This window comes from Ursus maritimus, unplaced genomic scaffold, assembly GCF_017311325.1.
Source record: "Ursus maritimus isolate PB19 unplaced genomic scaffold, ASM1731132v1 scaffold_35, whole genome shotgun sequence".
Classification (NCBI taxonomy): Eukaryota; Metazoa; Chordata; class Mammalia; order Carnivora; family Ursidae; genus Ursus; species Ursus maritimus.
The window spans coordinates 12,745,665-12,769,921 of NW_024426119.1; the positions used below are offsets into that span (position 1 = coordinate 12,745,665).

Consider the following 24,257-nt stretch of genomic DNA (forward strand, 5'->3'; position numbering starts at 1 on the left):
GAGATGGAGAACTTCAGTTTCTTGCTGGCTGTTGGCCAGAGGCTGTGCTTAGCTCTTAAATTTCATTTCATTTCCTTGCCAGATGGGCCTCCAGACATTGACAGCCCACAACATGGCAGCTTGTTTTTCTCAAAGGGAGAGACTCCAGCAAGACGCTGGTACAGTTTCATGCACATAATCACATACATCTCGTCACCTTTGCCATATTCTGTTGGTTAGAAACAGGCCATAGGTCATGTCCACACTAAAAGGAAGGGGACTGGTCAAGGTCAAGAATAGGAGGGAAAAGTTATGGAGTGGAATGGTGTAGGGAGAACATGTGGGGAAAAAAAAAACCAATAACATGTTAAACTCATTCTGGTGAAGGTCACTTCTCCAAGTTTTGATTCCTTTCCAGCATCTGCCTACTTTGCTTTTCAGAGTCTGTTGTAGACGATTTTTGTATTTTCAGAATTTTTGGTCATCAGCATGAAGGATGGGCTATAGAGGGCTTATATCACCATGGAACTGAACGTTCATCATTGGATTTAACAATAAGGAAATCATTTAAAAGGCAATGTTTATAGAAGAATGTGGGTAGAAACTTGATAGAAATGGGAGAGTGGATGTAAGGGGAGAGCAGGTAAATGGAGTGGTAACTGGTGGGGAATATGGAGTCAAGAAAAGGTTTTATAACTTTTATTTCTTTTAAAAATTTATTAATGTTTCATTTTTATGCCAAAAGAATAATTTATCCAACATTTTAAATAGCTGAATGGTATTCCATTCTGTGCCTGTATCAGAATTTGCTTCCCTATTTCCCACTGATTATATTTAATTATAAATGACACTGCAGTGAACAGCCTTGTCTCCATGCTTTCTCAAACATCTCTTGTTTTCTTAAGGGCAAGTTCCCCAAGGTGCAATTTTTGAGTCAGGGTGTATGAGTATTTTAGAAGGTATTTGCTACTACTGGGCTTGTTCCTATGAATTAAAGGAATTATTTGCCAGAAGGAACAGATCACTTCAGTCCTTCCTAAATTAAGTTGCTTGACTTTCATTGGATGTTCTTTTTAAAAATGTTTTGAGAGAGAGAGAGAGTACAAGTGGGGATGGGGTGGGGGTGTATCTAAATAATACATTTGAAATTTTTTGAAGCTACTTTCAGATTTTATTATTTCATATTTTGTTTCTTATTTCAAGTGCCTCTTCTCATTAACATTTCAACCCTTTCGACTTTTGTTGTTGTGGACACGATGAGGTTAGTTCCACTCAAAAAATAATCTCAAGCAAAAGACAAACAACAGTAAGCACTTGGACTAACAATATTGTGCCTACGTCTGACATGAATTCAAGATATTGGTGGCTAAGAATTGATTTGCTTTTGCTGAAGCTTTGTGTTCATGAACATTTTAAAGTAGAAAGTTTAGTAACAGGAAGGAAAATGGTCGCTAACATTTTCTTGATCTGATTTGCTGGGTACCGTCAATTCTGAGGAAAGTACTATAATCTTCATTAGCGAATTAAGACATAGGTTAAATAAATTGTCTAAGTTCTACTTATCATGAAAAATATAAAAAAGCCCACTAATCTTCTATGCCAAGAGAATAAAGAAGTTAAATGTTATTTCATATAGAATATAAAGTAATCAGATACATATTTTTTACTTATTACATTTCTGACTGCAAAAATGGATTGGTAAGTTGATAAAAGATAGTTATGGCTGAGGTATAAATGATAAAACTTTGATAGTTTTGTTCACAGATGTAGACCTGTTCCTCTATTTCTTTAACATCTAGTTGTTAAAGAGAACTTACTCGGGTACCTGGGTGGCTCAGTTAGTTAAGCATCTGCCTTTGGCTCAGGTCATGATCCCAGGTCCTGGGATTGAGTCCTGCATCAGGCTCCCTGCTCAGTGGGGGGTCTGTTTCTCCCTCTTTCCCTCTCCCCGCTGCCCATGCTGTCTCTCACACTCTGTCTCTCAAGTAAATAATTAAATCTTTAAAAATAAATAAATAAAAATAAAGAGAACTTACTTAGTTTAAACTTCTCTTTACTAATTCAGCTCTTTTTTTTTCGACTTCTCTTTTGGAGTATTTCACCTTTTGTTATAGAAGGAGGCTTGCAATAAGTTACCAATTCCCTACCAATTAAAAATATTATAAATTTTAAGTGGGAAAATTATTAAAGTTTACTTATTCAGGGAATGAGAAGATAGAGTCTAAATTATTTATCCCCTTTATTCTACTTATCCTGTTTTCTGCTTTTTAGTTATTCATCTGTGTTTTAGTATTTCAAGGAGTTGCAGAAAATCAAGCCAGGATTTATTGAGAAGAGAATGAAATGAGATTCAAGGACTGTTTTTATTTATATTTGACCCCTCTCCCATGTCCATAGTTAGCAAACCAGCAATGTTTCTGAAATTCTGAAATGAATTCTGAAGTATGATTGTTTTAAACTAATACTTCTGGATGTGGAAGCATCTTTTTAGAGAACTTTTCATTTTATAAATCTGCAGTCTTAGTGGCTTGTTAACTTAAACATTTGGAAGACATATTGCTCAAAAAAATTCACTTGAAACTTTTACTGTATTTCTGTCAAAATGCAACATCATCAAAATTTGATCAGTAGGTGTGAAAAGTAAATTAACAGTGGAACTATGTTAACCAAGTCATTTTGAATACCATTTCAGAAGACTTTCTTGACTGTTTTTAACCTAATGTAGTGTTAAAAAAAATTAACCATTATTCTTACCTGGCTATACCTGAAAATGAAGAGGGCATTTACTCTTTAATTAAATTTAAAAAGTTTTACTTTTCAGGTGATTCGATCTGGGCAAAAATTAAGGAAAAAGTCTACTGACACAGGCGAGAAACGTGGAGGCTGGTTCAGTGGGTTTTGGGGTAAGAAGGAGTCTAAGAAAAAAGATGAAGAATCTTTGATTCCTGAAAGTAAGTTCCAAGTTAGATAATTTATTGTACACTGATAAGAAAAAATATATATAAATTCTATGTTAGCCAGTTAGTGGACTTTTACTGTGTTTATTATTAATAAACGTATAAGCAAATACTTCGGGCTGGAACATGTCTGGGTTTATCTAAATTAAAGCTTTGATATTTTTGAGGAAATTATTTGGGTGAAATTTTGTAAGTTTAAATTCAGAAGTATCAACATCTAACATTTCTTACTGTTACTTTTAACATGGATATCGGAAGTTTCCCTTAATTTTTAACATACTTAGGGAATTCTAAAATCCTTATACGAGACCAGAATTCCCTTAATGGTGTCTCTTTGCCTTTTCTTGACGTAAGCAGGCAAATACATGATGTTTGTTTCAACTAGGCAAAGTAGTATATTAGAGGAAATTACCTAACTGCTTTTGCTTTAGCATTTGTGCGTTTGCTTCAGCATTGATTTTAGGGCACTTGTTAGTGTGGTTTTATTTTTTTTTATTGTATCTGTAAGACTGAAGCAATTGATTTCTTAAAATACTGTCCTTTCTTTGTAGCTATTGATGACATTATGACTCCAGAGGAAAAAGATAAGCTCTTCACTGCCATTGGTTATAGTGAGAGCACCCACAACTTAGCTTTACCCAAGCAGGTAATTATTTTTAGGTGCTTTAAGAGGTATTTTATTTCATTTTACTGTATTATCTTGAATTGCGTTAAGTGAGTTACTGATTTTTATAAAAATGTAATCATTTGTTTCTTCTCATGAGAGTGTGTGAGAAGAATTGGAATAAATTCTTTTTTAAATGTTTGATGGAATTGACCAGTGACATTATCTGGTCCTGAGGTTTTCTTTGTGAGGAGGTTTCTGATTACTGACTCAATCTCCTTACTCATTATTGGTCTGTTCAGATTTTCTCTTTCTTCATGAGTCAGCCTTGGTGGATTGTACATTTCTAGAAATTTATCTGTTTTTTTCTAGGTTGTCTAATTTGTTGGTATATAGTTGTTCATAGTAGTTTCTTATGATCCTTTGTATTTCTGTGTTATCAATTGTAATATCTCCTCTTTTACTTATAATTTTATTCATATATGGCATCTCTCTTTTTTTCTTGCTTAATCTAACTAAAGGTTTGTCAGTTTTGTTTGTTTTCCAAGAACCAACACTTGGTTTTATTAATCTTTTCTATTTTTTTTTTTATTCTCTATTTCATTTATTTCTTCTCTAGTTTTTATTATTTCCTTTCTTTTAACTTTGGGACGCCTAGGTGGCTCAGTTGGTTAAGCGTCTGCCTTTGGCTCAGGTCATGATCCCAGGGTCCTGGGATCAAGTGCCGCATCAGGCTCCTGCTCAGCAAGAGCCCGCTTCTCCCTCTGCCTGCCACTCACCCTGCTTGTGCTCTCTCTCTGACAAATAAATAAATAAAATATTTAAATTTGGGCTTGGTTTATTCTTCTTTTTCTAGTTCCTGGAGGTGTAAAGTTGTTTGAGATCCTTCTTTTTTCTTGTATGAATTTATCACTATAAACTTCCTTCTTCGAAGGAAGATGCTTCTGCTGCATCCCGTAAGTTTTGATGTGTTGTGTTTCTATTTTTGTTTATCTCATGCTGTTTTTTAATTTTCCTTTTGATCTATTCTTTGATACAGTGGTTGTTCAGGAGTGTGTTAACTTCCACATACTGGTGAATTTTGTAGCTTTCCTCTTATTAGGATCTTATTCCATTGTGGTTGGGAAAGATACTTGATATAATTGATATCTTCTTGAATTTTTTGAGACTTGTTTCATTGCCTAAGATATATGATCTGTCCTAGGAAATGTTTCTGTGGGCTTGAGAAGGATGTTTATTCTGCTGCTGTTGAGTGGGATGTTTTGTGCATGTCTATTAGGTCCCTTTGGCTTACAGTGTTTAAATCCATTGTTTCTTTATTGATTCTCTGTCAGGATGATCTATCTGTTGTTGAGAGTGGGTTATTGAAATCCCCAACGAATATTATATTGCCGTTTATTTCTCTTTTTAATTCTGTTAGTATTTGCTTTATATTTTTAGGTACTGCGATGTTGGGTGCATAAGTATTTACAAATCTTAGTTTTCTTGATTGATCTCTTTATCATTATATAATGACATTCTTGTCTCTTTTGACAACATTTAACTTAAAGTTTATTTTCTTGTGATATAAATATAGCTACCTTTTTTGGGGAATTACTAATTCGCTTGAAATATCTTTTTCCATTCCTTCACTTTTAGTCTATGTGTGTCCTTAAAGCTAATGTGAATGTCTTTCTTGTAGGCAGTATATCATTGGATCTTATTTTTTTAATCCATCCTGCCATTCTTTATCTTTTTATTGGAAAATTTAATCTGCTTACTTTTAGAGTAATTATTTAGGTAAGGACTTACTGTTGCCATTTTGTTAATTGTTTTCCGTTTTGTGCATCTTTTGTTGCTCGCTTCCTCTCTTAATGTCTCCCTTTGTGGTTTGATGAGAATCATCTCCCTGGTTCTCTTTCCTGCCTCATCTTGACCTATCAATTTTTTGGTCAGATTTTTTTTTTCTCAGTGTTTTTTTAACCCTCTAAAGACATGAGGCAGGAGATCTCTATACTTTGTCCAGTTTTTGAGCGAGAGGATTGGTCTGAATTAGTTTGCCTTAGTAAAAGGTGGTGAATTGAGTCTTTATGTGACAAAATATTTTATCAAGTTTAATTTTTATTATCTCTAAAACTAGGAGAAATGAATTTTTGATCTCTTGTAGTTGTCCTATTTGAACAATTTTGTAATTTTGTATTGAAGTTTCTAATGTTCTTTTTGAACATATTGTATTTAGATCACTTTATAATTCAAATTTAAGTAAGAAATTATTAAAGAAAGTAATAATTACTTAAGCCATAACAATTTTCTTTCATTCTTTTTGTTTAGTATGTTGCCCATATAATGACACTGAAGCTAGTAAGCACCTCTGTCACAATAAGAGAAAACAAAAATATTCCAGAAATACTGAAAATTCAGGTAATTGGCCTGGGCACCCAAGTATCTCAGCGACCAGGAGCACAAGCACTTAAGTAAGTTTTAAAAACTTATTATTTCAGTTTTTATTTCTAGATATGACTTGGCCAAAATAGTGTTATTTAACATTAAACAACTGATTAATAGTAGTTCTTTAGTTTCTTTTCCTTTTATGTGTCAGATGGTCTTTTTATAGTTTAATTTGTTTTGTTATGAAGCTATAAGAGGAGTTTATCATTTATTCTACCCTCAGTTCTTTCCTTCCCGAATACTTACTGGATACTGTTAAATTTATCAGTTTGATACTATGAAGGCTAGCATAGGAACAATAATTTCTGTTTTTAAAAAGTTTATGCCAGCTGTGAAGAGAGGATAACCAAAAAGTTAATAATGTAAGAACTATGTACATATTAGAGAGCTCATAGGTGATAAGATGCTGTAAAGTGAAATCCTTGTAGTTAATGCCACCCAGGCTCAGGTGCAGAGGAGAATAACTTGGGCTAGAAGAATTGGGGCTTAGGGTAGCTGAGTAGAAAGGACTAGGAGAAGCAGGGATGAGGGGGTTTTCAGGTGACATGAAATAGAGAGATGAGTTCCCTGAGTGAAGTGTAGCTTACATTCATGTAACAGTGATCAGAACTTCTGTAGTGTTTGGGAGTTGGCCAAAGTGGGTTTCTCATGTGGGTGAGGAGTTAAGAGCCAAAAACCAAAACAAAACCCCAGATTGTATGGGTAATTAAATTCCAGACCAAGGAGTTTGGACTTTACCTCGGGTAATAGGTATTAGTACTGACTTCCAAAGAAGTTTTTTTTAAAAGGAAAATTTATATTTTAACCCATTACATTACACAGCTTCTTAATTATATTGTTTATTTACTCATTGGTTTGTAGGGTGGAAGCAAAATTAGAACATTGGTATATAACAGGTCTGAAACAGCAGGGTATTGTACCGTCACTTGTGGCTTCCATTGGCGATACTACCTCATCCTTGCTTAAAATCGAGTTTGAAACCAATCCAGAGAATAGCACCGCTGACCAGATTCTGATTGTTCAGTCTCAGCCTGTGGAGGTCATCTACGATGCTGTAAGTGAAAAGACAAAGGTCAATCTTTATTAAACCCACTTTATACTTTTGACATATGGTTTTCTTATTTTTCTTTTTTCAATGTTAAATAAACTTAACATTTATTTACTTAGCAACTAAGTTTACTAACACTTTTTACTTGTTTTAAAAGCAGTACCTGTTTTAGCAGTTAATTTTGCTTTTTCATATGCTGCCATTTTTTTCTACTATATTTATCTATGCTTGTGTTAAACTAAAAAAAAAAAATGTAATATACTATTCAAAAAGTCTGTGTTGGTGCCTGGGTGGCTCAGTCGTTAAGCGTCTGCCTTCAGCTCAGGTCACGATCCCAGGGTCCTGGGATTGAGCCCCACCCTGGGCTCCCTGCTCAGCGGGGAGTCTGCCTCTTTGTCTCCCTTTTGCAGCCCCCCCTCCGACTTGTGTGTGCACATGCATGCATGTTCTCTCTCTCTCTCAAATAAATAAAATCTTTTTTTTAAAAAGTCTGTTTATTATACCAGCTACTCCCAAATAGTTATACACTGACTTCCTGTTCCAGTTCAGTTTTGCTTATTTTCCCTTTCCCCTAAATATCTGGACTAATTCAAATTGCTTTAGGAGTTATTAAAAGAATTTTAAATATTGTTCGTATGAAAGAAAAAGCATTGGCATTTAGATGTCATTGAAAATGCTGGCTTAAGTTCTGTATCTGTGGTTCCATCTTTTATTCAGATGCTCTTAACTGATCTCAGGCTAGCCATCAGGATCACTAGTTATCACATCCCTTGTAAGTTCACCATACTTTGTTGTTGAGAACCATGACTTTTTTTTTTTTTTTTACTTTCCAGTTTAGAAGTGTAGTCACAGTCAAGTTGGGAGGCATTATATAAAGAGTCTAGACTGATTGTATTCTCTGATTTTTAAAAAATTTAAATTGTGGTAAAATACATATAATTTACCACCTTGGCAATTTTTAAGTGTACAGTTTAGTAGTAATGTCCATTGCTATATCGACATGATGCCTTAGAACGTACAAAGTCACCTAATGACATGCACACATTTGTTGCCTCTCTAGCAAGCTTACTTGGGCTATTCCTTTTTTTAGTTTTTTTTTGTTTTTTTTTTGTTTTTTGTTTTCCATCAGAGAGAGATGCAGTAGGACAGAATATCTTTGGAAGTTATCTCCTAAGTTTGGAGCCACAGTTGTTTAGAATTAAACTGAAACTTTAAAATTTATAATATGGAAAGTACTGTGTATAGCTTGCTTATATTTTAAATTATTTTACAGAAAACCATCAATGCAGTGGTTGAATTCTTTCAGTCAAATAAAGGATTAGATCTTGAGCAAATAACATCAGCTACATTAATGAAGCTGGAAGAAATTAAAGAGAGAACAGCTACAGGTAAAGAATTTATCTCCGTAAACATCAGCGGAACTCAAAATTTTGTCTATTCTAATATAAATATTGTATTTAAAACAGTGTAGGTTGCTCTTTTCTTTTTTTAAATTCCATGAAGTTGCATCATGAGTACCTGAGTTACCCGAAGTCACACTTACCTGCTAGACTGCCTGAGAAAGAGAGTGATATGGGCACAGAGGGTTCTGTCTGCCGTTATCTTTAAGAACCTGCGTCTCAGAGTGAGGTTGAGATGGAAAACGTTCCTTTATCTCAGTTCTTAAGCAACAGTTTATCATACTGTGTATTGTGTGTGAATCTGGTTCTGAAGATACATACTTTCGTACAACATGGTCTCTAAACTCCAGCCAACTACTTTATGTGGTTGCTTAACTAGAGAAATGATGAATTATTCTCTCTCTGGATAAAATACTAGCTATGTTGGGTTTACTTTACAGTGTAATGGTACGATTGTATACCATTGACCATATGCAGTTTCACCTTAGATGCTTAACTTTGAGACTCTGGTCTGTGAGAACTGATGCTCCTTCATACTATTTTTCAGGTGATACTCGTATTCTCATTGTTAATAATATAATTACGTATTTCAACTTGACCATCTGATCTTTTATTATTTCTTTCAGGACTTACACACATTATTGAAACTCGAAAAGTCCTTGATTTAAGGATAAATCTGAAGCCTTCTTATCTAATACTTCCACAGACAGGTTTCCACCATGAAAAGTCAGATCTTCTCATTTTAGATTTTGGTACATTTCGGGTAGGTGTATATCCATTTCTTCCTGCCCATTTTTGCTCAGGTTGGAAGCTAGTTATCTGACAGTTTGCTATTTTTCCCTCAGAGTTTACTTAAATTAAACTTTTTCTTCTTAGTATTTTGTCATGCCTAGCTTGGATTGAGTATTTTCTGTATATTTTATGGCTATTAAGAAAAGCATGGAAAACCCCTAAAATTTTCTATAATGGTAAATGATTTGATTTTGGGGACTAGATTACTGCTGTATTTTTTCTAATTGAAGAGAAGTACTCCTAGTTTTCAAGTACTCCTAGATTTCCAGAGTTTAATTACACAGTGTTATTTGTTAATTTACATATTTTGACAATATGAAATTATACACATATTAATATATGTTTGTTATACCACTGTCAGCAATTAAGTTGAGTAAGAGAACTCTAAGGTTTTGGGGTCAAACCCATTAGAAATCCAAGCATCTGAGAAAAAGTGAAGATTTGAAAAAATACAGTCCCAAATGGGATCCTTGCTTCCTTTGGGAAGAGGGGAAAGAAAGAGATTGAAGCTGAATTCTAATGGCCCATTTATTCAGGTGATATAATGGGAAGAAGAAGGAACAAAATCAGCGATTTCATGGTGAAGAGGTTAGAATCAGTAGTCAGGGTGCCGGGCCATGAATGGCAATAACTCCTGAGAGCCAGGAAGAGTTGCATGTCTAGACAGGTTATTTGAGGTAGACAGCTGTCTAACTGATCTTCTAATTAATGCAAATATGCTGAGCACCTAGTACCCAAACATATTAAAGACATATACTGAAATATTGTATTCCTAATAAAATACTTGCAAATAATTGTCAGAAAATTGAGCAGGATGTGAACTCATTAAGGACAGTGATTTCATTTAAGTTAGGTTTCAAGAAAACACAACAAAAGTATCAATATATTTTTCTGTTAAGAAAATTGAAGTTTTTGTCCATTTTTAGCTTAACAGTAAAGATCAAGGTTTGCAGAAGACTAATAATTCATCTCTGGAAGAAATAATGGATAAAGCATATGACAAGTTTGATGTTGAAATAAAAAGTGTGCAGTTACTCTTTGCAAGAGCAGGTAAGCTGTTGCTCAATTTTTCGGATCTTGAAATTATGTTGACTAGCGTAGGTAAATATATGTGTATGTATGTATGTATATCAACCCTGCCAATATTTTAAACACATATCTATTTGGTCACTTAAGAAAACCAAATCGGAGCCCATCAGTGCAAATCATTGCCACAGATAGAAATAGAGATACAGGGGGCGCCTGGGTGGCACAGCAGTTAAGCGTCTGCCTTCGGCTCAGGGCGTGATCCCGGAATTCTGGGATCGAGCCCCACATCAGGCTCTTCTGCTATGAGCCTGCTTCTTCCTCTCCCACTCCCCCTGCTTATGTTCCCTCTCTCGCTGGCTGTCTCTATCTCTGTCGAATAAATAAATAAAATCTATAAAAAAAAAAAAAAGAAATACAGACGCAGATATGCCTGTTCATCTTCAGGTACTTAGCACCATTTCAATCTAGGTCCAGTCATTGCCTGTTTTGTTGTGATATGACCATGAAACTGCCCAGAACACAAAAATAGAAGTTGCCATTGGCTTAAGTTTTTCTGTGTCAGTGCTTTTGGGATGTCTCAATGTTGTCTTCCCTTGCTTCTTTATTTTTAAGTATTTTGACTATACTAGTCTAGTCCTTATTTCAGTAGTATTACAATCTACTTTTGTAGATATCTGACAAGTATGTGTATAATCTTAAAACCCTAAAGATAGTTAATTATTTTCCAAAAGCTTTCGTGTTTTGTACTGCTTAAGTAAAGAACACTGGTTCTCCATACTTGTTTAGTTTCTGAAAGCAATAATTACTTGCTAAATATCTTTGAATATATCACTTTATGGTAGGTCATTGGAAGAAATAATGTAACTCTGTGTGCAGAGTATATACTCTAGTAGGAATGAAGAGGATTTATTAAGATGTAAATACATGATGCTTTACTTAGTTTTTATATATTATGAGCCTATTAATTCCTTGGAGGGAAGTACTTTTACACAGACCATTTTACACAGACCATTAAAACTGCCTTTTCTTCCGTATGTACTTAATAATTGTTTGAGTTACAAACAATAAAAGATGTTCAGTGATTGCCATCAGTTAAGATCTGTGTAGGATTCTGTTGGAAAGTCTGACCTTAAAACCTTTTTTTTTTTTTTGAGAAAAGTGATTATTACACTTTTTTATCATAAAATCTTGCTTGATAAAACTCATTTTTGTTTTAGGATTATGTGCTAAACTAGTGTAATTTCTCTAAAGAACGCCAGAAACCTCTTTTTTTCCCTCTGTCATTTTCTATTTTTTTTCCTTTTTTCACTGCAGCCACCTACCTTGGTCGCTAATTCCAGAATCAGGGCAGTAAAGTCCTGGGTTTTTTTCCTATTTGCTTTAAAATGCAAGATGTTATATAAACAATCTTCAAATAAATATTTACAATTATTTTTATATCACAGTCTTTGACTCCTGTCCATCTTATTTTACTTAATTTAATTTACTTTTTGTTTTTGTATCATTGTTTATTTTAGTCTGTTATAAGCCATTTTGATTGTTTTGTTCCCCCATCACATATGCACTAATGCTTATAAACATATTTGTATATAAAACTATTTCTTTCCCACTGATTTTTTTCCTTTATGTTTTTATTCCCCACAGGAGACTATACTTTATCATAATTTGTGAATCACTTTATAGCCTTTGACTACATAAGCCAGATTGATAGCCTAGACATGATAGACCTAGGATGAGGATAAAAAATGTCAAATGGAGTTAGAGTAGATATGTGAAAAACACTGAAACTCCTTGTCATTAATAACCCTCATTTTTAGAGCATGGGTGAATTTTAATTTTTTTCTTTGATGTGGATTGTATAATTTATCATAGCAAATTATTTTAGTATTCATACAGCAGTAATAATCAATTCAATGAGAATTATTTAATAATTAAGTGGTGGAAAATGCCCACTTACTATGAACTGTTACTGCTAACTAGAAAACATTTTAAAATAAGCAGTTACATTATTAACTGTCAATCTTATTTTAAAAAATAAAGGTCATTTAACTTATATGCTGAAAAAAGTAAAAATTGGTATTTATTGAATATGTTTGTTGTTTTCTGTTAAGTTAGAATAATTTTTCACAGAACATCTGAAAAACTAGTGTAATTTAAAAAAATTTTTTTAAAGAGGAAAACTGGAAAAAGTGTCGATTTCAGCATCCATCAACTATGCATATACTGCAACCCATGGATATTCATGTTGAGTTGGCCAAGGCAATGGTAGAAAAAGACATTAGAATGGCCAGGTAATGTATGAGTTTCTTTTATATTATAAAATGAACAAGGTGAAATGTATCTGTATCAGTTACAGGGTTTTAAAAAACTATATTTGTGAAGGACAGAAAAAATGATTATCTTATAGCAGAAACACATTTTTAAGAAGATGTTTTTTTGAATTATGGTGTATCCCCTCTCTTATTTCAGAAGTATTTGGACTTCTGTATTGTGTAAAAGTTGGTTATCCGTGTTTTTGAATGGATCAAATCCATGTCTCAGTATCAATAAAATCTTCAAAAATTAGCGATGTGAATGGAGCTAGACATTAACATGCTAAGCAAAATAAGTCAGAGAAAGACAAATACCAAGTGATTTCACTCATATGTGGAATTTAAGAAACAAAACAGATGAACATAGGGGGAAGAAAAAGAGAGGCAACCCAGAAAACAGACTCTTAACTATAGAGAACTGAGAGATGCTGGAGTGGGGGTAGGTGGGGCAGATGGGTTACATGGGTGATAGATACTAAGTAGGGCACTTGTGATGAGCACTAGGTGTTGTATATAAGTGATGAATCACTAAATTCTACTCCTGAAACTAATATTACACTGTATGTTAACTAACTGGAATTTAAATAAAAACTTGAAACTAGGCAAAAAAATTAAAAGCTCTTTTGATTATGAAACCATATAAAATCTTGAGAATAATTCAAGGGAATGAAAAGTATAAACTGAATTTTGAATTTAAGGAGATAATTATGAAATATTTATGCTGCCTTCTTAACAGTCTAATCGAAGTATTATTGACATTCAGTACGCTACATCTGTTTAAAGTGTACAATTTGAAAAGTTTTGACATATGTATATGTATATGAAACCATCACTGCAGTCGAGATAATGAATACATCCTTCATCCCCCAGAGTCCTTGTATCCTTTTATGCATTTGTCCCTGGAACAACACAAGGGTTAGAGGCACTAGCCCCCATCCCAGTCCCACACCCGCTCATTTGAAAATCCATGTATAACTTTTGATTTCCCCTAAACTTAACTACTGAAAGCCTATCTTTAACTGAAAGCCTTACTGATAATATAAACAGTTGATTAACACATACTTTGTGTATGTGTTATATACTCTGTTTTCATAATACAGCTAGAGAAAAGAAAGTACTATTAAGAAAATCATAAGGGAGAGGAAATACAGTTACAGTACTGCATTGTATTTATTGAAAAAAAATATGCATATAAGTAGACCCATAGAGTTCAAATCCAAGTTGTTCAAGGGTCGACATCTCTATTTATGAGGGATATTTGTGCTTTCATTGTTTTCGTATCAGAGTATCAGGGTAACGTTGGCCTCATGGAGTGAGTTTTTTGGAAGAAGTTGTGTAGAAGTATTTCTTCTTTATATGTTTGGTAGAATTCATTAGTGAAGGCATTTGGACTTGAGTTTTGTTTTTGGGGGGGAGAGTTTTTAACTGCAAATTCAATATATTTCATAGATAGAGGGCTATTCAAATTTTTTTGAGTAATCTTTGGTAGTTTGTCTTTTAAGGAAGGAATTTGTCCATCTTGGTTTTTGAGTTTATTGTCATAAGATTGTTCATGTATTATTGTATTGGCTTTTCAATACATAGAGAATCTGTAGTGATGCTGTCTCTCTCTCCCTGCTGATGTTAGTAGTTTGTGCCTTTTCTCTTTTTTTCCTGATAGTTTATCAGTTTTGTTGATCATCTTCTGAAAGAATCAGCTGTTGGCTTCTATTATTTTCTCTATTGTCCTTCCTTTTTTTATTTCATTGATTTCCATTCTTATGTTTATTATTGCTTTTTCCCTTCTGCTTCCTTTGGGTTTCATTTGCTTTACTTTTCTAGTCCTTTAAGGTGAAAATTGAAAACACTGATTAAAGACCTTTCTTTTCTACTGTAGGCATTTAATGTTATAAATTTCTCTTGAAATACTCCTTTACTGTACCCTTCACATTTTGAAATTCTTAAGTCATTAAGCTGGGGTATTCCTAGGTCTTCCCTCATTTGTTTTCCATCTTTCATCTGTCTTTTGTTGACTGATGCCCAATGTCTTTTAAACCATTATTTCATGTATTTTGTCCAACTTTGTGTTATTTTAGGTGGGAGGGTTCATCCAGTCCCTCTGTTTGAGATGCTTTTAGTTTTATGTAATGTTTCACAAATAATGAAGAAGCATCTTCCATATTTATGGTGCTTTCAACTGACAGAGTACTTATGTAGAAAGTTCAATATTTTGAGACAGCAACAGCCAACTGGCCTCTTTTGAACATTAATGGTTTGTGCATCATACAATCAGTCTTCACATAATGGTTAGGCTTCTGTCAACTTGAGCTGTTCACAGCTTAGTTGGCAAGTCAAAGATACACAGTAACTGGAAAGAACTTCATGAGCAGCAAACAGCTGCCACAAAGCTATTGAGACAGATAAACCTAGGGAGTTATGCTGAATAGGGAAGCAGAGTAGAAGCAAGTGCTGAAAAGTAAGCAGCTAATGAAAGCACAGCAGTGACTCAGCAGTGAGTAAAACAGATGTCCTCAGGGTGCTTATATTTTAATCAGGAGACATAAAATAAGCAAGTATATATATGATATGTTCGGTACTGATAAGTCCTAGAAAAGGAAATAAAGCAAGGCAAGGGGATAGAGAGTGATGGAGTAGATACTCTTAGATATGTATAATGCAAAATCTTTGATGCCAGGAAATAGTTAAAGAATGTATAGTGGTTTTAAAAATTAGACATTGTGTTTGAAAATACATTCATAGGGGCACCTGGGTGGCTCAGTCGTTGAGCGTCTGCCTTTGGCTCAGAGCATGATCCCGGCATTCTGGGATGGAGCCCTGCATCAGGCTCCTCCGCTGGGAGCCTGCTTCTTCCTCTCCCACTCCCCCTGCTTGTGTTTCCTCTCTTGCTGGCTGTCTCTCTCTCTGTCAAATAAATAAATAAAATCTTAAAAAAAAAAAAGGATTAAAAAAAAAAAGAAAATATGTTCATAAAAATAAGTTAACTTTAAAAGGTTTGGCTGCTGAAGAGGGATACATGAAAATTATCTGGAAACTTGGCTTACATAGAACCTCTCATTCTCTGACAATGTTGAGGCATTAGTTAGATTAAAACATGTCCAGAGTTACTTTGACTCCATAGTGTAGTCTCTAATCCATCTCCCCCGCCCCCATAATAGAAGCTGGACCTTAAAAACCTTACAACTGAACTGTATTTTTAGATTGAAAGTATCCGGAGGACTTCCTTTGGTGCATGTGAGAATTTCTGACCAGAAGATGAAAGATGTGTTATGTTTGATTAACAGTATACCCTTGCCACAGAAATCCTCTGCACAGTCTCCGGAGAGACAGGTAAGTGGATATAATAAAAATGCTACATCTTTACGTTTGTGTACATGGTGAGTTTTTTTCATCTTTCTTTGAGCTAATTTGTTTTTGAATAGTTTTTAGGGACAGTTTCATTTATTTGATACACTTCTGAAGTTTAATGTTGTGGATTCTATTCCAAAGTGCATATGGCATTGAATGGATAAAGTTTGAAGCCTGTTTTCACTACTGTTTAGAGTGGTGGTGGAAAGTCAGCTTCAGAGAACAAAGGGAATAAAAATACATAAATGAAAGGAAAAATTGTTTTATAAATTTATGGAATGTGTTTAAGTAAAATTAGATATGGAAATCTTCCTTAAAATGTTACAAAATAGAATAATTTGTATGTGATTTTCTTACACATTAGACTTAAATGTTGTAGATAACTTTAATTGGAATTGACCTTTACAACATAAAATAAGTGTTGAATTTCCACTTACGTGGAAATGAAATTTGAGAGCGCCCACCAATGCTGATACCATTTTCTAGGAACCTGTAATACAGACGTGCAGTTAGTATTGTCAGAGACAGCAGCGAAATGATACACTATGATAAATAGACTTATCTGCTAGAGTAGTACATAGTCTGCCCTTATAAATACAGGTGGTAGTCTTAATAATTAGTAAACATTAGCCAACCATTAGTTAGTTGATTGCATAATGTGCTTTGTTGGAAGATTTGTGTATTGTGTGTGTGTGTCTTTCCATCTCTCTCTATCCTTTTACTACTTTTTCGGTATTTTTCTCATTTATGTACATTCGATCCTGCTAAGTTAGTGTGTTAAGAAAACTTTTTGTATTCTTTGCTAGGTATCTTCAATTCCTATTATTTCAGATAGGACAAAAGACCTACTTGGTACTTCACTGTTGCTAGATGGAGTAGAATCAGGTAAGGAAAGTAAATGTTCTTTATTTAGTGAAGCCTATATCCATTTATATATAGAGATGAAATTTTCAAAAAATAAAGGAATTTTGAAAGTGTTAAAATAATTCACTGGTTTTAGTTCTAGTTGGTTAGTTCTACTAACCAACAGTGTCATTTTGAATCACTTTTTTTTGGTTTTATTTAAATTCAAGTTAACATATAGTGTATTATTAATTTTGGGGTAGAATTTAGTGATTGATCAAGACAGCATGGTACTGGCACAAGAACAGACACATAGATCAATGGAACAGAATAGAGAACCCAGAAATTTAGTCACTTTTTTTAAAACCCAGCTTCTTCATTTGAATGAAAGGATTTTTATTTTTTTGTTTTGTTTTTGTTTTTAAGATTTTATTTATTTGAGAGAGAGAGAGAGAGAGAGAGCACAAGCTGGGGGAGGGAGAGGGAGAAGCAGAGTCCCCTGCTGGGCAGGGAGCCCCATGCAGGGCTTGATCCCACGACCCCAGGTTCATGACCTGACCTGAAGGAAGATGCTTGACCTACTGAGCCACCCAGGCGCCCCAAAAGGATTTTTGTGATTGACAGTGCATAAGAGTCTAAATAGGCTATTTTTCTTTTTTGCCCCAATTTCTACCTGATTTTTTTTTCAAGCTCTTGACTAACTGATCTTGTTTAATTTCGAAGTAGAGTATAAGCTTCATGAGGATAAGGATCATGTCTGCTCTGTTCACTGTTCTGTCGTTAGTGGCTGTTACAGACTGATATATGATGGGCGATGCCCAACAGTTATTTATACTGAATATTGAATGAGTGAACTGAAGTGAAAAAGAGAACTATTGAAGAAAAAAATAATAGGGTGGTTTGGTCTTTATATATGATTATCACATGGCAGGTTAAGTCACTTGGTGGGATTTAGAAAAACATTGTAACTGTATTCTGATTCTGAATATGGAGATTATATCTAATAAATGAATTTTACTTTTGAGAGATTTGAGGGTTTTATACAGCTTTCAATGGACATTCTCTCAAGTCAAATGAATATGTTCTTTAGAGTCTGATGACGAATATTTTGATGCTGAAGATGGAGATACACAGACTGGTAAAAGTGTGAGAAGTTCAGAATTAAAAAAAGTTGCAGAGGCCCCAAATGAAGAGCTCATTAATCTTTTACTAAAGTTTGAAATTAAAGAGGTATGTATTTTTGTTTTGTCCATAAATAAATATATTGTTGTCATCACTATCCTTGTAAACTATCTCATGCTAGATCCAAACATTAAGTAGTATATTTAAAATGGAAGATACTGTGTCTCACTACTTTTTAACACACACACACAGACACACACACAGTTCCAAGAAAATGAAATGTTATTTTGTAAAAACTGATAGGAGAGTGATCTATACTGTATCTAATCTATTCTGGAAAAGCTCAAGATACCTAAATGGGATTTTCTTTTCTGTAGAAAATGTGTGTGACATGTTTACATTAATGTTTTTTTACTTTTAAGCTAAATAGTATTGCTCATTGTTATAATTCAGAAAAGTGTAAACAACCTAATTTTCAGCATGTCTTTATATCCATTAAAAGTCATGTAATAAAAGGAAACATTGACATGGAAAGATGTTTATAAAATATCATTATTTTGGAGAAAAAAGAGATTATAATACCAAGGACATTATGGTTCTATTTAGAAATTACACATGCATTTTTTTCTTTGATAATGCATGATGGACTGCACATCTCTGTACAGTGGAATTATATATAGTTTCTTATTTATGCCTGTTTGCTTTTACATATACTCTAAATTTTTAATAATAAATATACATTGCCTTAATAAAACACAAAGGTATAAAAAGATGTTTCTTATTGACTGCTTTATATCCCAGTGTGAGATGATGTCCTAAAATGTAATGTCAGAAATACCAGATTTTATTGTGTATATAGATCCCTCTAAGTATTATTGGTATTTGTTTTAAGGAAATATGTATTATTTATCTTTAGCCTCCCTTGACTTCTCTCTTTCTTTCATATGCCCATCTAAAGTAACAGAAAATCCCTTGACTCTAACTTCAAAATACATTCAAGTGATTGCTCTTGTCTTGTACTGCACTGTCCAAGTCACTGTCTTGCTTAGACTAGTGCAGTAGCCTCATAATTGTCTCTCTGCTTCCATAAGGTACTCTGTTCTCAACATTGTAACCAGAATGATCTTTTTTTTTTTTAAGAGAGAGCGTGTGAGCAGGGGGTGGGTAGGGGCGGGGGTTGAAGGAGAGAAACAAGCCTGACACAGGGCTTGGTCTCAGGACCCCGAGATCATGACCTTGAGCCAAAATCAAGAGTTGGACGCTTAACTGACTGAGCCACCCAGGTGCCCTCACAGTAATCCTTTCAAAGTAAAAGTCAGGCATGATCTGGCTCCATCTTGATTAGAGTAAAGGGTCAGTCCTTCCTATAGCCTGCTAGGCTTTACATGGCATACAGGTAGGTCACCCCATGTGACTTCTTTAGAGTCATCTTCAGTTCTCTTCTGCCTTGCTCACTCTGCTCCAGTCATATTTCATTCATCCCTTCAATAAATATTCATCAAGTGTCATCATGGAGTGTACTGTTTTAGATAGTGCTGTTGTAGCAGTGAGCACAACGTTTGCTTTGTGTTGTGTAACTTGCCTTTTTTCTCCCTTATATATACCAAGCACATTCTTTGTGCTTGCTGGGGTATTTGGGGGTTTTTTGTTGTTGTTGTTGTTTTGCCTGGAACACTCTTTTTCTGTATGATTTGATTCTTTACTTCTATTAGGTATTTGCTCAAGTGCCATCTTATTGGAAAGGCCTGACTACCCAATACAAGGAAACTTCACTTTTCCCCACTCCTCCTAGAATATAAGTTCCATAAGGACAAGGACCTTGTCTGTCCTGGTCACTTTGATGTTCCTGGTGGCTGGCATGGCCTCGTACATGGTAGATGATGTCCAATAAATATTTCATTGAATATTGAATGAATAAACTAAAATGATAATGGTAATCAGAATCATCTAAGAAAAAATAGTACTGTTTTTCCCAACTCGACTTCTTTTGCCATTTTGAAGTTTGAAATGTTGCCGTAGTGAAATATATTAAATTTTTTCTTTATATCTGAGTGTATGTTTAGAAAATTCCCCTCGATTACAAAAATATTTACCCACAGTTTAATATATTATGATTTCATTGCTTTCACCTAAACCATTGATTGATCTGAAATTTACTTTGGTATAACAACTCTGTACTGAATATCTTATTATACTATATTATTGTTTCTATTTTTCAGTTGACGCTCCTAGTTTTTCTTAAGTATATATCACTGCCAGCAATGTTATTTTTGCTTTTTTTCAGTATTTACATTGTTCTAGTTATTATTGCTGCCTAACAGGTTATCCCAAAACATGATAGCTCAAAACAACTATTTTATTTTGCTCAGAGTATTATGGGTTAGGAATTGTGGAAGGGCCCAGCTTAGCAATTATTTTTTAAAGATTTTTATTTCTTTGAGAGAGGAGGAGAGAGAGAGAGTGAGCATGAGTGGGAGCAAGGGGGGCAGAAGGAGAGGGAGAAGCTGACTCCCTGCTGAGTAGGGAGCCCGACACGGGGCTTGATCCCAGGACCCTGAGATCATGACCTGAGCCGAAGGCAGACGCTTAACCGACTGAGCTGCCCAGGCACGTCTCAGCTTACTAATTTTTGTGTATAGTTTTTCATGTGGTTGCAGTCAAATTCGCTGGAGCTACAGTGACCCGAAGTCTCAGAGGGTCTCAGAAGTGTCTCGCTCATGAGGCTGGCACTAGATACTGGCCGTTGGCTGGGAGCTCAGCTGGGACTATTCGAAATGCCTACTCATGGCCTCCTGAACATGGCAGTCTCTGGATAGTTGAACTTTTTACATGGCAGCCAGCTTCCCCTCAGTATGCATTCCCAGTTGGAAGTTTTATGGGCCTTTTTTTTTTTTAATGATTTTTTATTATATTATGTTAGTCACCCTACAGTACATCCCCGGTTTCCGATGTAAAGTTCGATGATTCATTAGTTGCGTATAACACTCAGTGCACCATGCAATACGTGCCCTCCTTACTACCCATCTTTATGGGCCTTTTTTATCACTGGAAGTTATTATAGTGTTGCTTCCTCTGTAGTCTGTTGATTGAGTACTCACAAGCCCGTTGATATTCAAAGATAGTAGACAAAGATCTCTATCTCTTGATGGAATATCAAAGAGCTCTCATGTTTTAAAAATTGCCACATAAATGTTTTGTTTTTGATTGACAAAATATACTGGTTGTCATATCCAGAATAAATTTAAATAGGACTGTAAGAGTGAATAGTCTGTCTTACTTTTTACTTTAATGGGAATGCTTTTTTTTTTTTTTTTTAAGATTTTATTTATTTATTCGACAGAGAGACAGACAGCGAGAGAGGGAATACAGGCAGGCGGAGTGGGAGAGGAAGAAGCAGGCTCCCAGCGGAGGAGCCTGATGTGGGGCTCGATCCCAGAATGCCAGGATCATGCCCTGAGCTGAAGGCAGACACTTAACGACTGAGCCACCCAGGCGCCCTGGGAATGCTTTTTTTTTTTAATCAGCAGACATGATTTAAACATGATGATAGGTTTAAACATGATAGGTTTAAACATGTAAACATGATAGGTTTAAGAAAACCATTAAGTAAGAATCCATACATTCCTGTTTCTACTAAATAGAAAAAGTAAATAAAAATTGATGTAAAATTATATCATGATTTTTATATAGATGTAGTTATATTCTGAATAACAGAATTTAAGGTGATAATTTCCTGTCATAGTAAATATTTTTATGGTAGTAAGAAAGTATGAGTAAAGTTTCTATTATTCTCGTGATGATATGTATGAAGAAAAATTTTGTTTTTAAGCATGATTCTAAAATTCATCAAGCTTTTATTGTCTGTCCTGATCTTTTAGGTGGTTTTGGAATTTACCAAACAGCAGAAGGAAGAAGATACAATTCTAGTATTTAATGTTACTCATTTAGGAACAGAGGCTACAATGAGAACATTTGATATAACTGTGGTATCTTATTTAAAGAAAATCAGCTTGGATTACCATGAAATTCAAGGTAATAGTCATAAAAATAGAAATAATGGTTAATAAATGTAATATCACTGAGTATCTGAAACACTTGTGTATAAAATAATATTTATAATAAATAATAGCTAGCACTGTTTTAAGAATTTTATAAATAATAGCTCATTTAACCCTATGACAATGTTATCTCCAGTTTACATATGAAGAAACTAAGGCATAAATTTTACATACTTTAACCAGGGTCATACTGCTGGTTAGTGGCTAAACTGTGATTAAAACCCTGGAAGTCTGGGTTTGTATTCTTAACTACTATGATCTACTGTCTTAGAGAGTCCATATAAATCTCCTTTATATAGGGAATATTATTCTCATTTTACACAGAAAGGTTAAAGAAGGAGGGATTAAGTGGCTTATTCGAGACCATGCATCTTATGAATGGCAAAACCTAGAATTTATCTCTGATCTTATAGTATTAAAGTCTTTGTTCTTTCTGTTGAATAGCATTTATATGTCAGAAGCAGTGCCAGGTTATGAAAACTAGAATGGGGGATAAAATTCATTATTTTAGAAGCTCTTGTGGTTTGTTTATTTCAGTGTACATCTTGTGTGCTAATTATTTGACTATTAAGTATTTGGAATGTGTGAATCTACAGTAATTACTTAATATTTGCCTAATATTTTAGTAGAATATAAAGTCCTATTTTTGTTATTTTTTAATAGTTGAAACGAAAACACATCTCAGTTTAGAAGAAGAATGTTTTATATGTTAGTTTCTGTAAGCACTATGTTTGAATGGAGTTTACATTACTGTCTTGAGGGCAAAATGTAAAAAATTTGCTAGGCTGTTTTTTGCTTTAGGGGAGGTTATGACCTTGAAGGTGAAGTGAAAATTCTGAGATTTCTCAGGAGCAGGAGTTATAGAACTGAAAATAATGAAGTTGGATAAAACGGTGTATAAATCACCTCTACAGCTTTTTGAGGCCGTTCCTTCGTATGTCTATGTGAAGGATATAGAGGACATCCAATAGTGTATCTGTAGTTTTAAAAATTAAAAGAAATTTAGCAATTCCCCTCCCTAGAAAATACTTTCTTTTCTAATAAGCCTTCTCTCTTAGCCTAAGCAAAGGAAAATTATTTAAATTTCTTTAATATGAATGAAATATTCTTAGAATTTTATAGCTCAATAAGGTATTACATATTTTTGTAGTTCAGTCTTGTTTATATGGTTGCGAAAGCTGAAGTTGAGTATCTCCTAGTAAGGGTTGAAAGGAACTAGAATTAATTTTTCTTAATTCTTAACTCTTAATTAACTTGTAGTCTTTCTACTGCTGTACAAATGCACATATGTCCTTAAAAATATCTAGGGAGGTATTATTTTTGAACACAGATGTAAAATCAAATGAAAATAAATATACATTTTTCAAGTAAGTTGGGTGCTAAAGGTAAGGTCAATATTTAGATTGGTTTATTTATTCACCAGTGCATGAAAATATGTGCAGATAGTCTTTTAAAGCTTAATTAACAACATTTTTTAAAAAGAAAAAGATACCCAGAAAATTCCAATCTTAAAAAAAAAGCAATTTATTTGAAACACTTTTTTCTTTTTCTTTAATCTAGGATCCAAAAAGAAGCCCCTTCACTTGATTAGCTCTTCTGATAAACCTGGATTAGATCTCTTAAAAGTAGAATATGTTAAGGTAAGGACCATAAAATGTTTGCATATTTATTGTATACTCTAAACTGTCCTCTGGAAGGAAAAAGATGACAGCAGATTGGTAAATGATCTGGATGTTTGTCATAGGTTTTAATCATAGGGATATCCACTATTTCTCTGAACACTTTCATATTACACTTTCTCTTTGACGTAAGTACAAGACTAGGACGAGTAAGAAGCTACCAAGCTCCCTGTCCTCAAAGATGGAAGCTTGGGATGAACTAGGATGCACTCCTGTCTCTTGGGACATATTCACCTGCCTGTATTCGTTGTATATGTAGGTGAGATTTGACTGAGTATCCTTCATTAAAAGGGATAAAATCAAATTTGATTGGAAGAGAACTGCCAGGATTGGGGGAGACTCAAAAAAATATATGAGAAATGCTGAAGGAAGTAATGGTATTTAGCTTCATTCAAGATTAGTTGATTTGTTTAATCATTCAACAACTATTTATTGAATGTCTTTGTCAGGTTCTTTTAGGCACTTGGGATATAGAGATGAAAAACATTCCCTGTTTTCTAGGAAATTATGGACTTGTAGGAAGATAGACAAGTAGATAAAAATTGAAATATATTGTGATTGATTCTCTCACAAAGAAGAGCATTAAGTTTTATTGCATTAAAGAGTCAGAGATGGACACCTGGCTGGCTCAGTTGGTTAAGCATCTGCCTTCAGCTCAGGTC

The 24,257-nt window shown here is 34.2% G+C and overlaps 1 protein-coding gene across 1 annotated transcript in view; it reads left to right on the forward strand.

The window, feature by feature from the left end:
- The window catches only part of VPS13C (vacuolar protein sorting 13 homolog C), a 171,127-nt gene that overhangs the window by 46,902 nt on the left and 99,968 nt on the right, over positions 1–24,257 (forward strand). Inside the window, exons 15-27 of the mRNA XM_040620561.1 lie at positions 2,801–2,930; positions 3,488–3,582; positions 5,851–5,993; positions 6,829–7,021; positions 8,289–8,403; positions 9,042–9,178; positions 10,134–10,257; positions 12,410–12,527; positions 15,746–15,875; positions 16,700–16,778; positions 17,827–17,966; positions 21,737–21,890; positions 23,477–23,556. Coding sequence (XP_040476495.1) covers positions 2,801–2,930; positions 3,488–3,582; positions 5,851–5,993; positions 6,829–7,021; positions 8,289–8,403; positions 9,042–9,178; positions 10,134–10,257; positions 12,410–12,527; positions 15,746–15,875; positions 16,700–16,778; positions 17,827–17,966; positions 21,737–21,890; positions 23,477–23,556 — 1,638 coding nt within the window. The remainder of the gene's footprint in view (positions 1–2,800; positions 2,931–3,487; positions 3,583–5,850; positions 5,994–6,828; positions 7,022–8,288; positions 8,404–9,041; positions 9,179–10,133; positions 10,258–12,409; positions 12,528–15,745; positions 15,876–16,699; positions 16,779–17,826; positions 17,967–21,736; positions 21,891–23,476; positions 23,557–24,257) is intronic.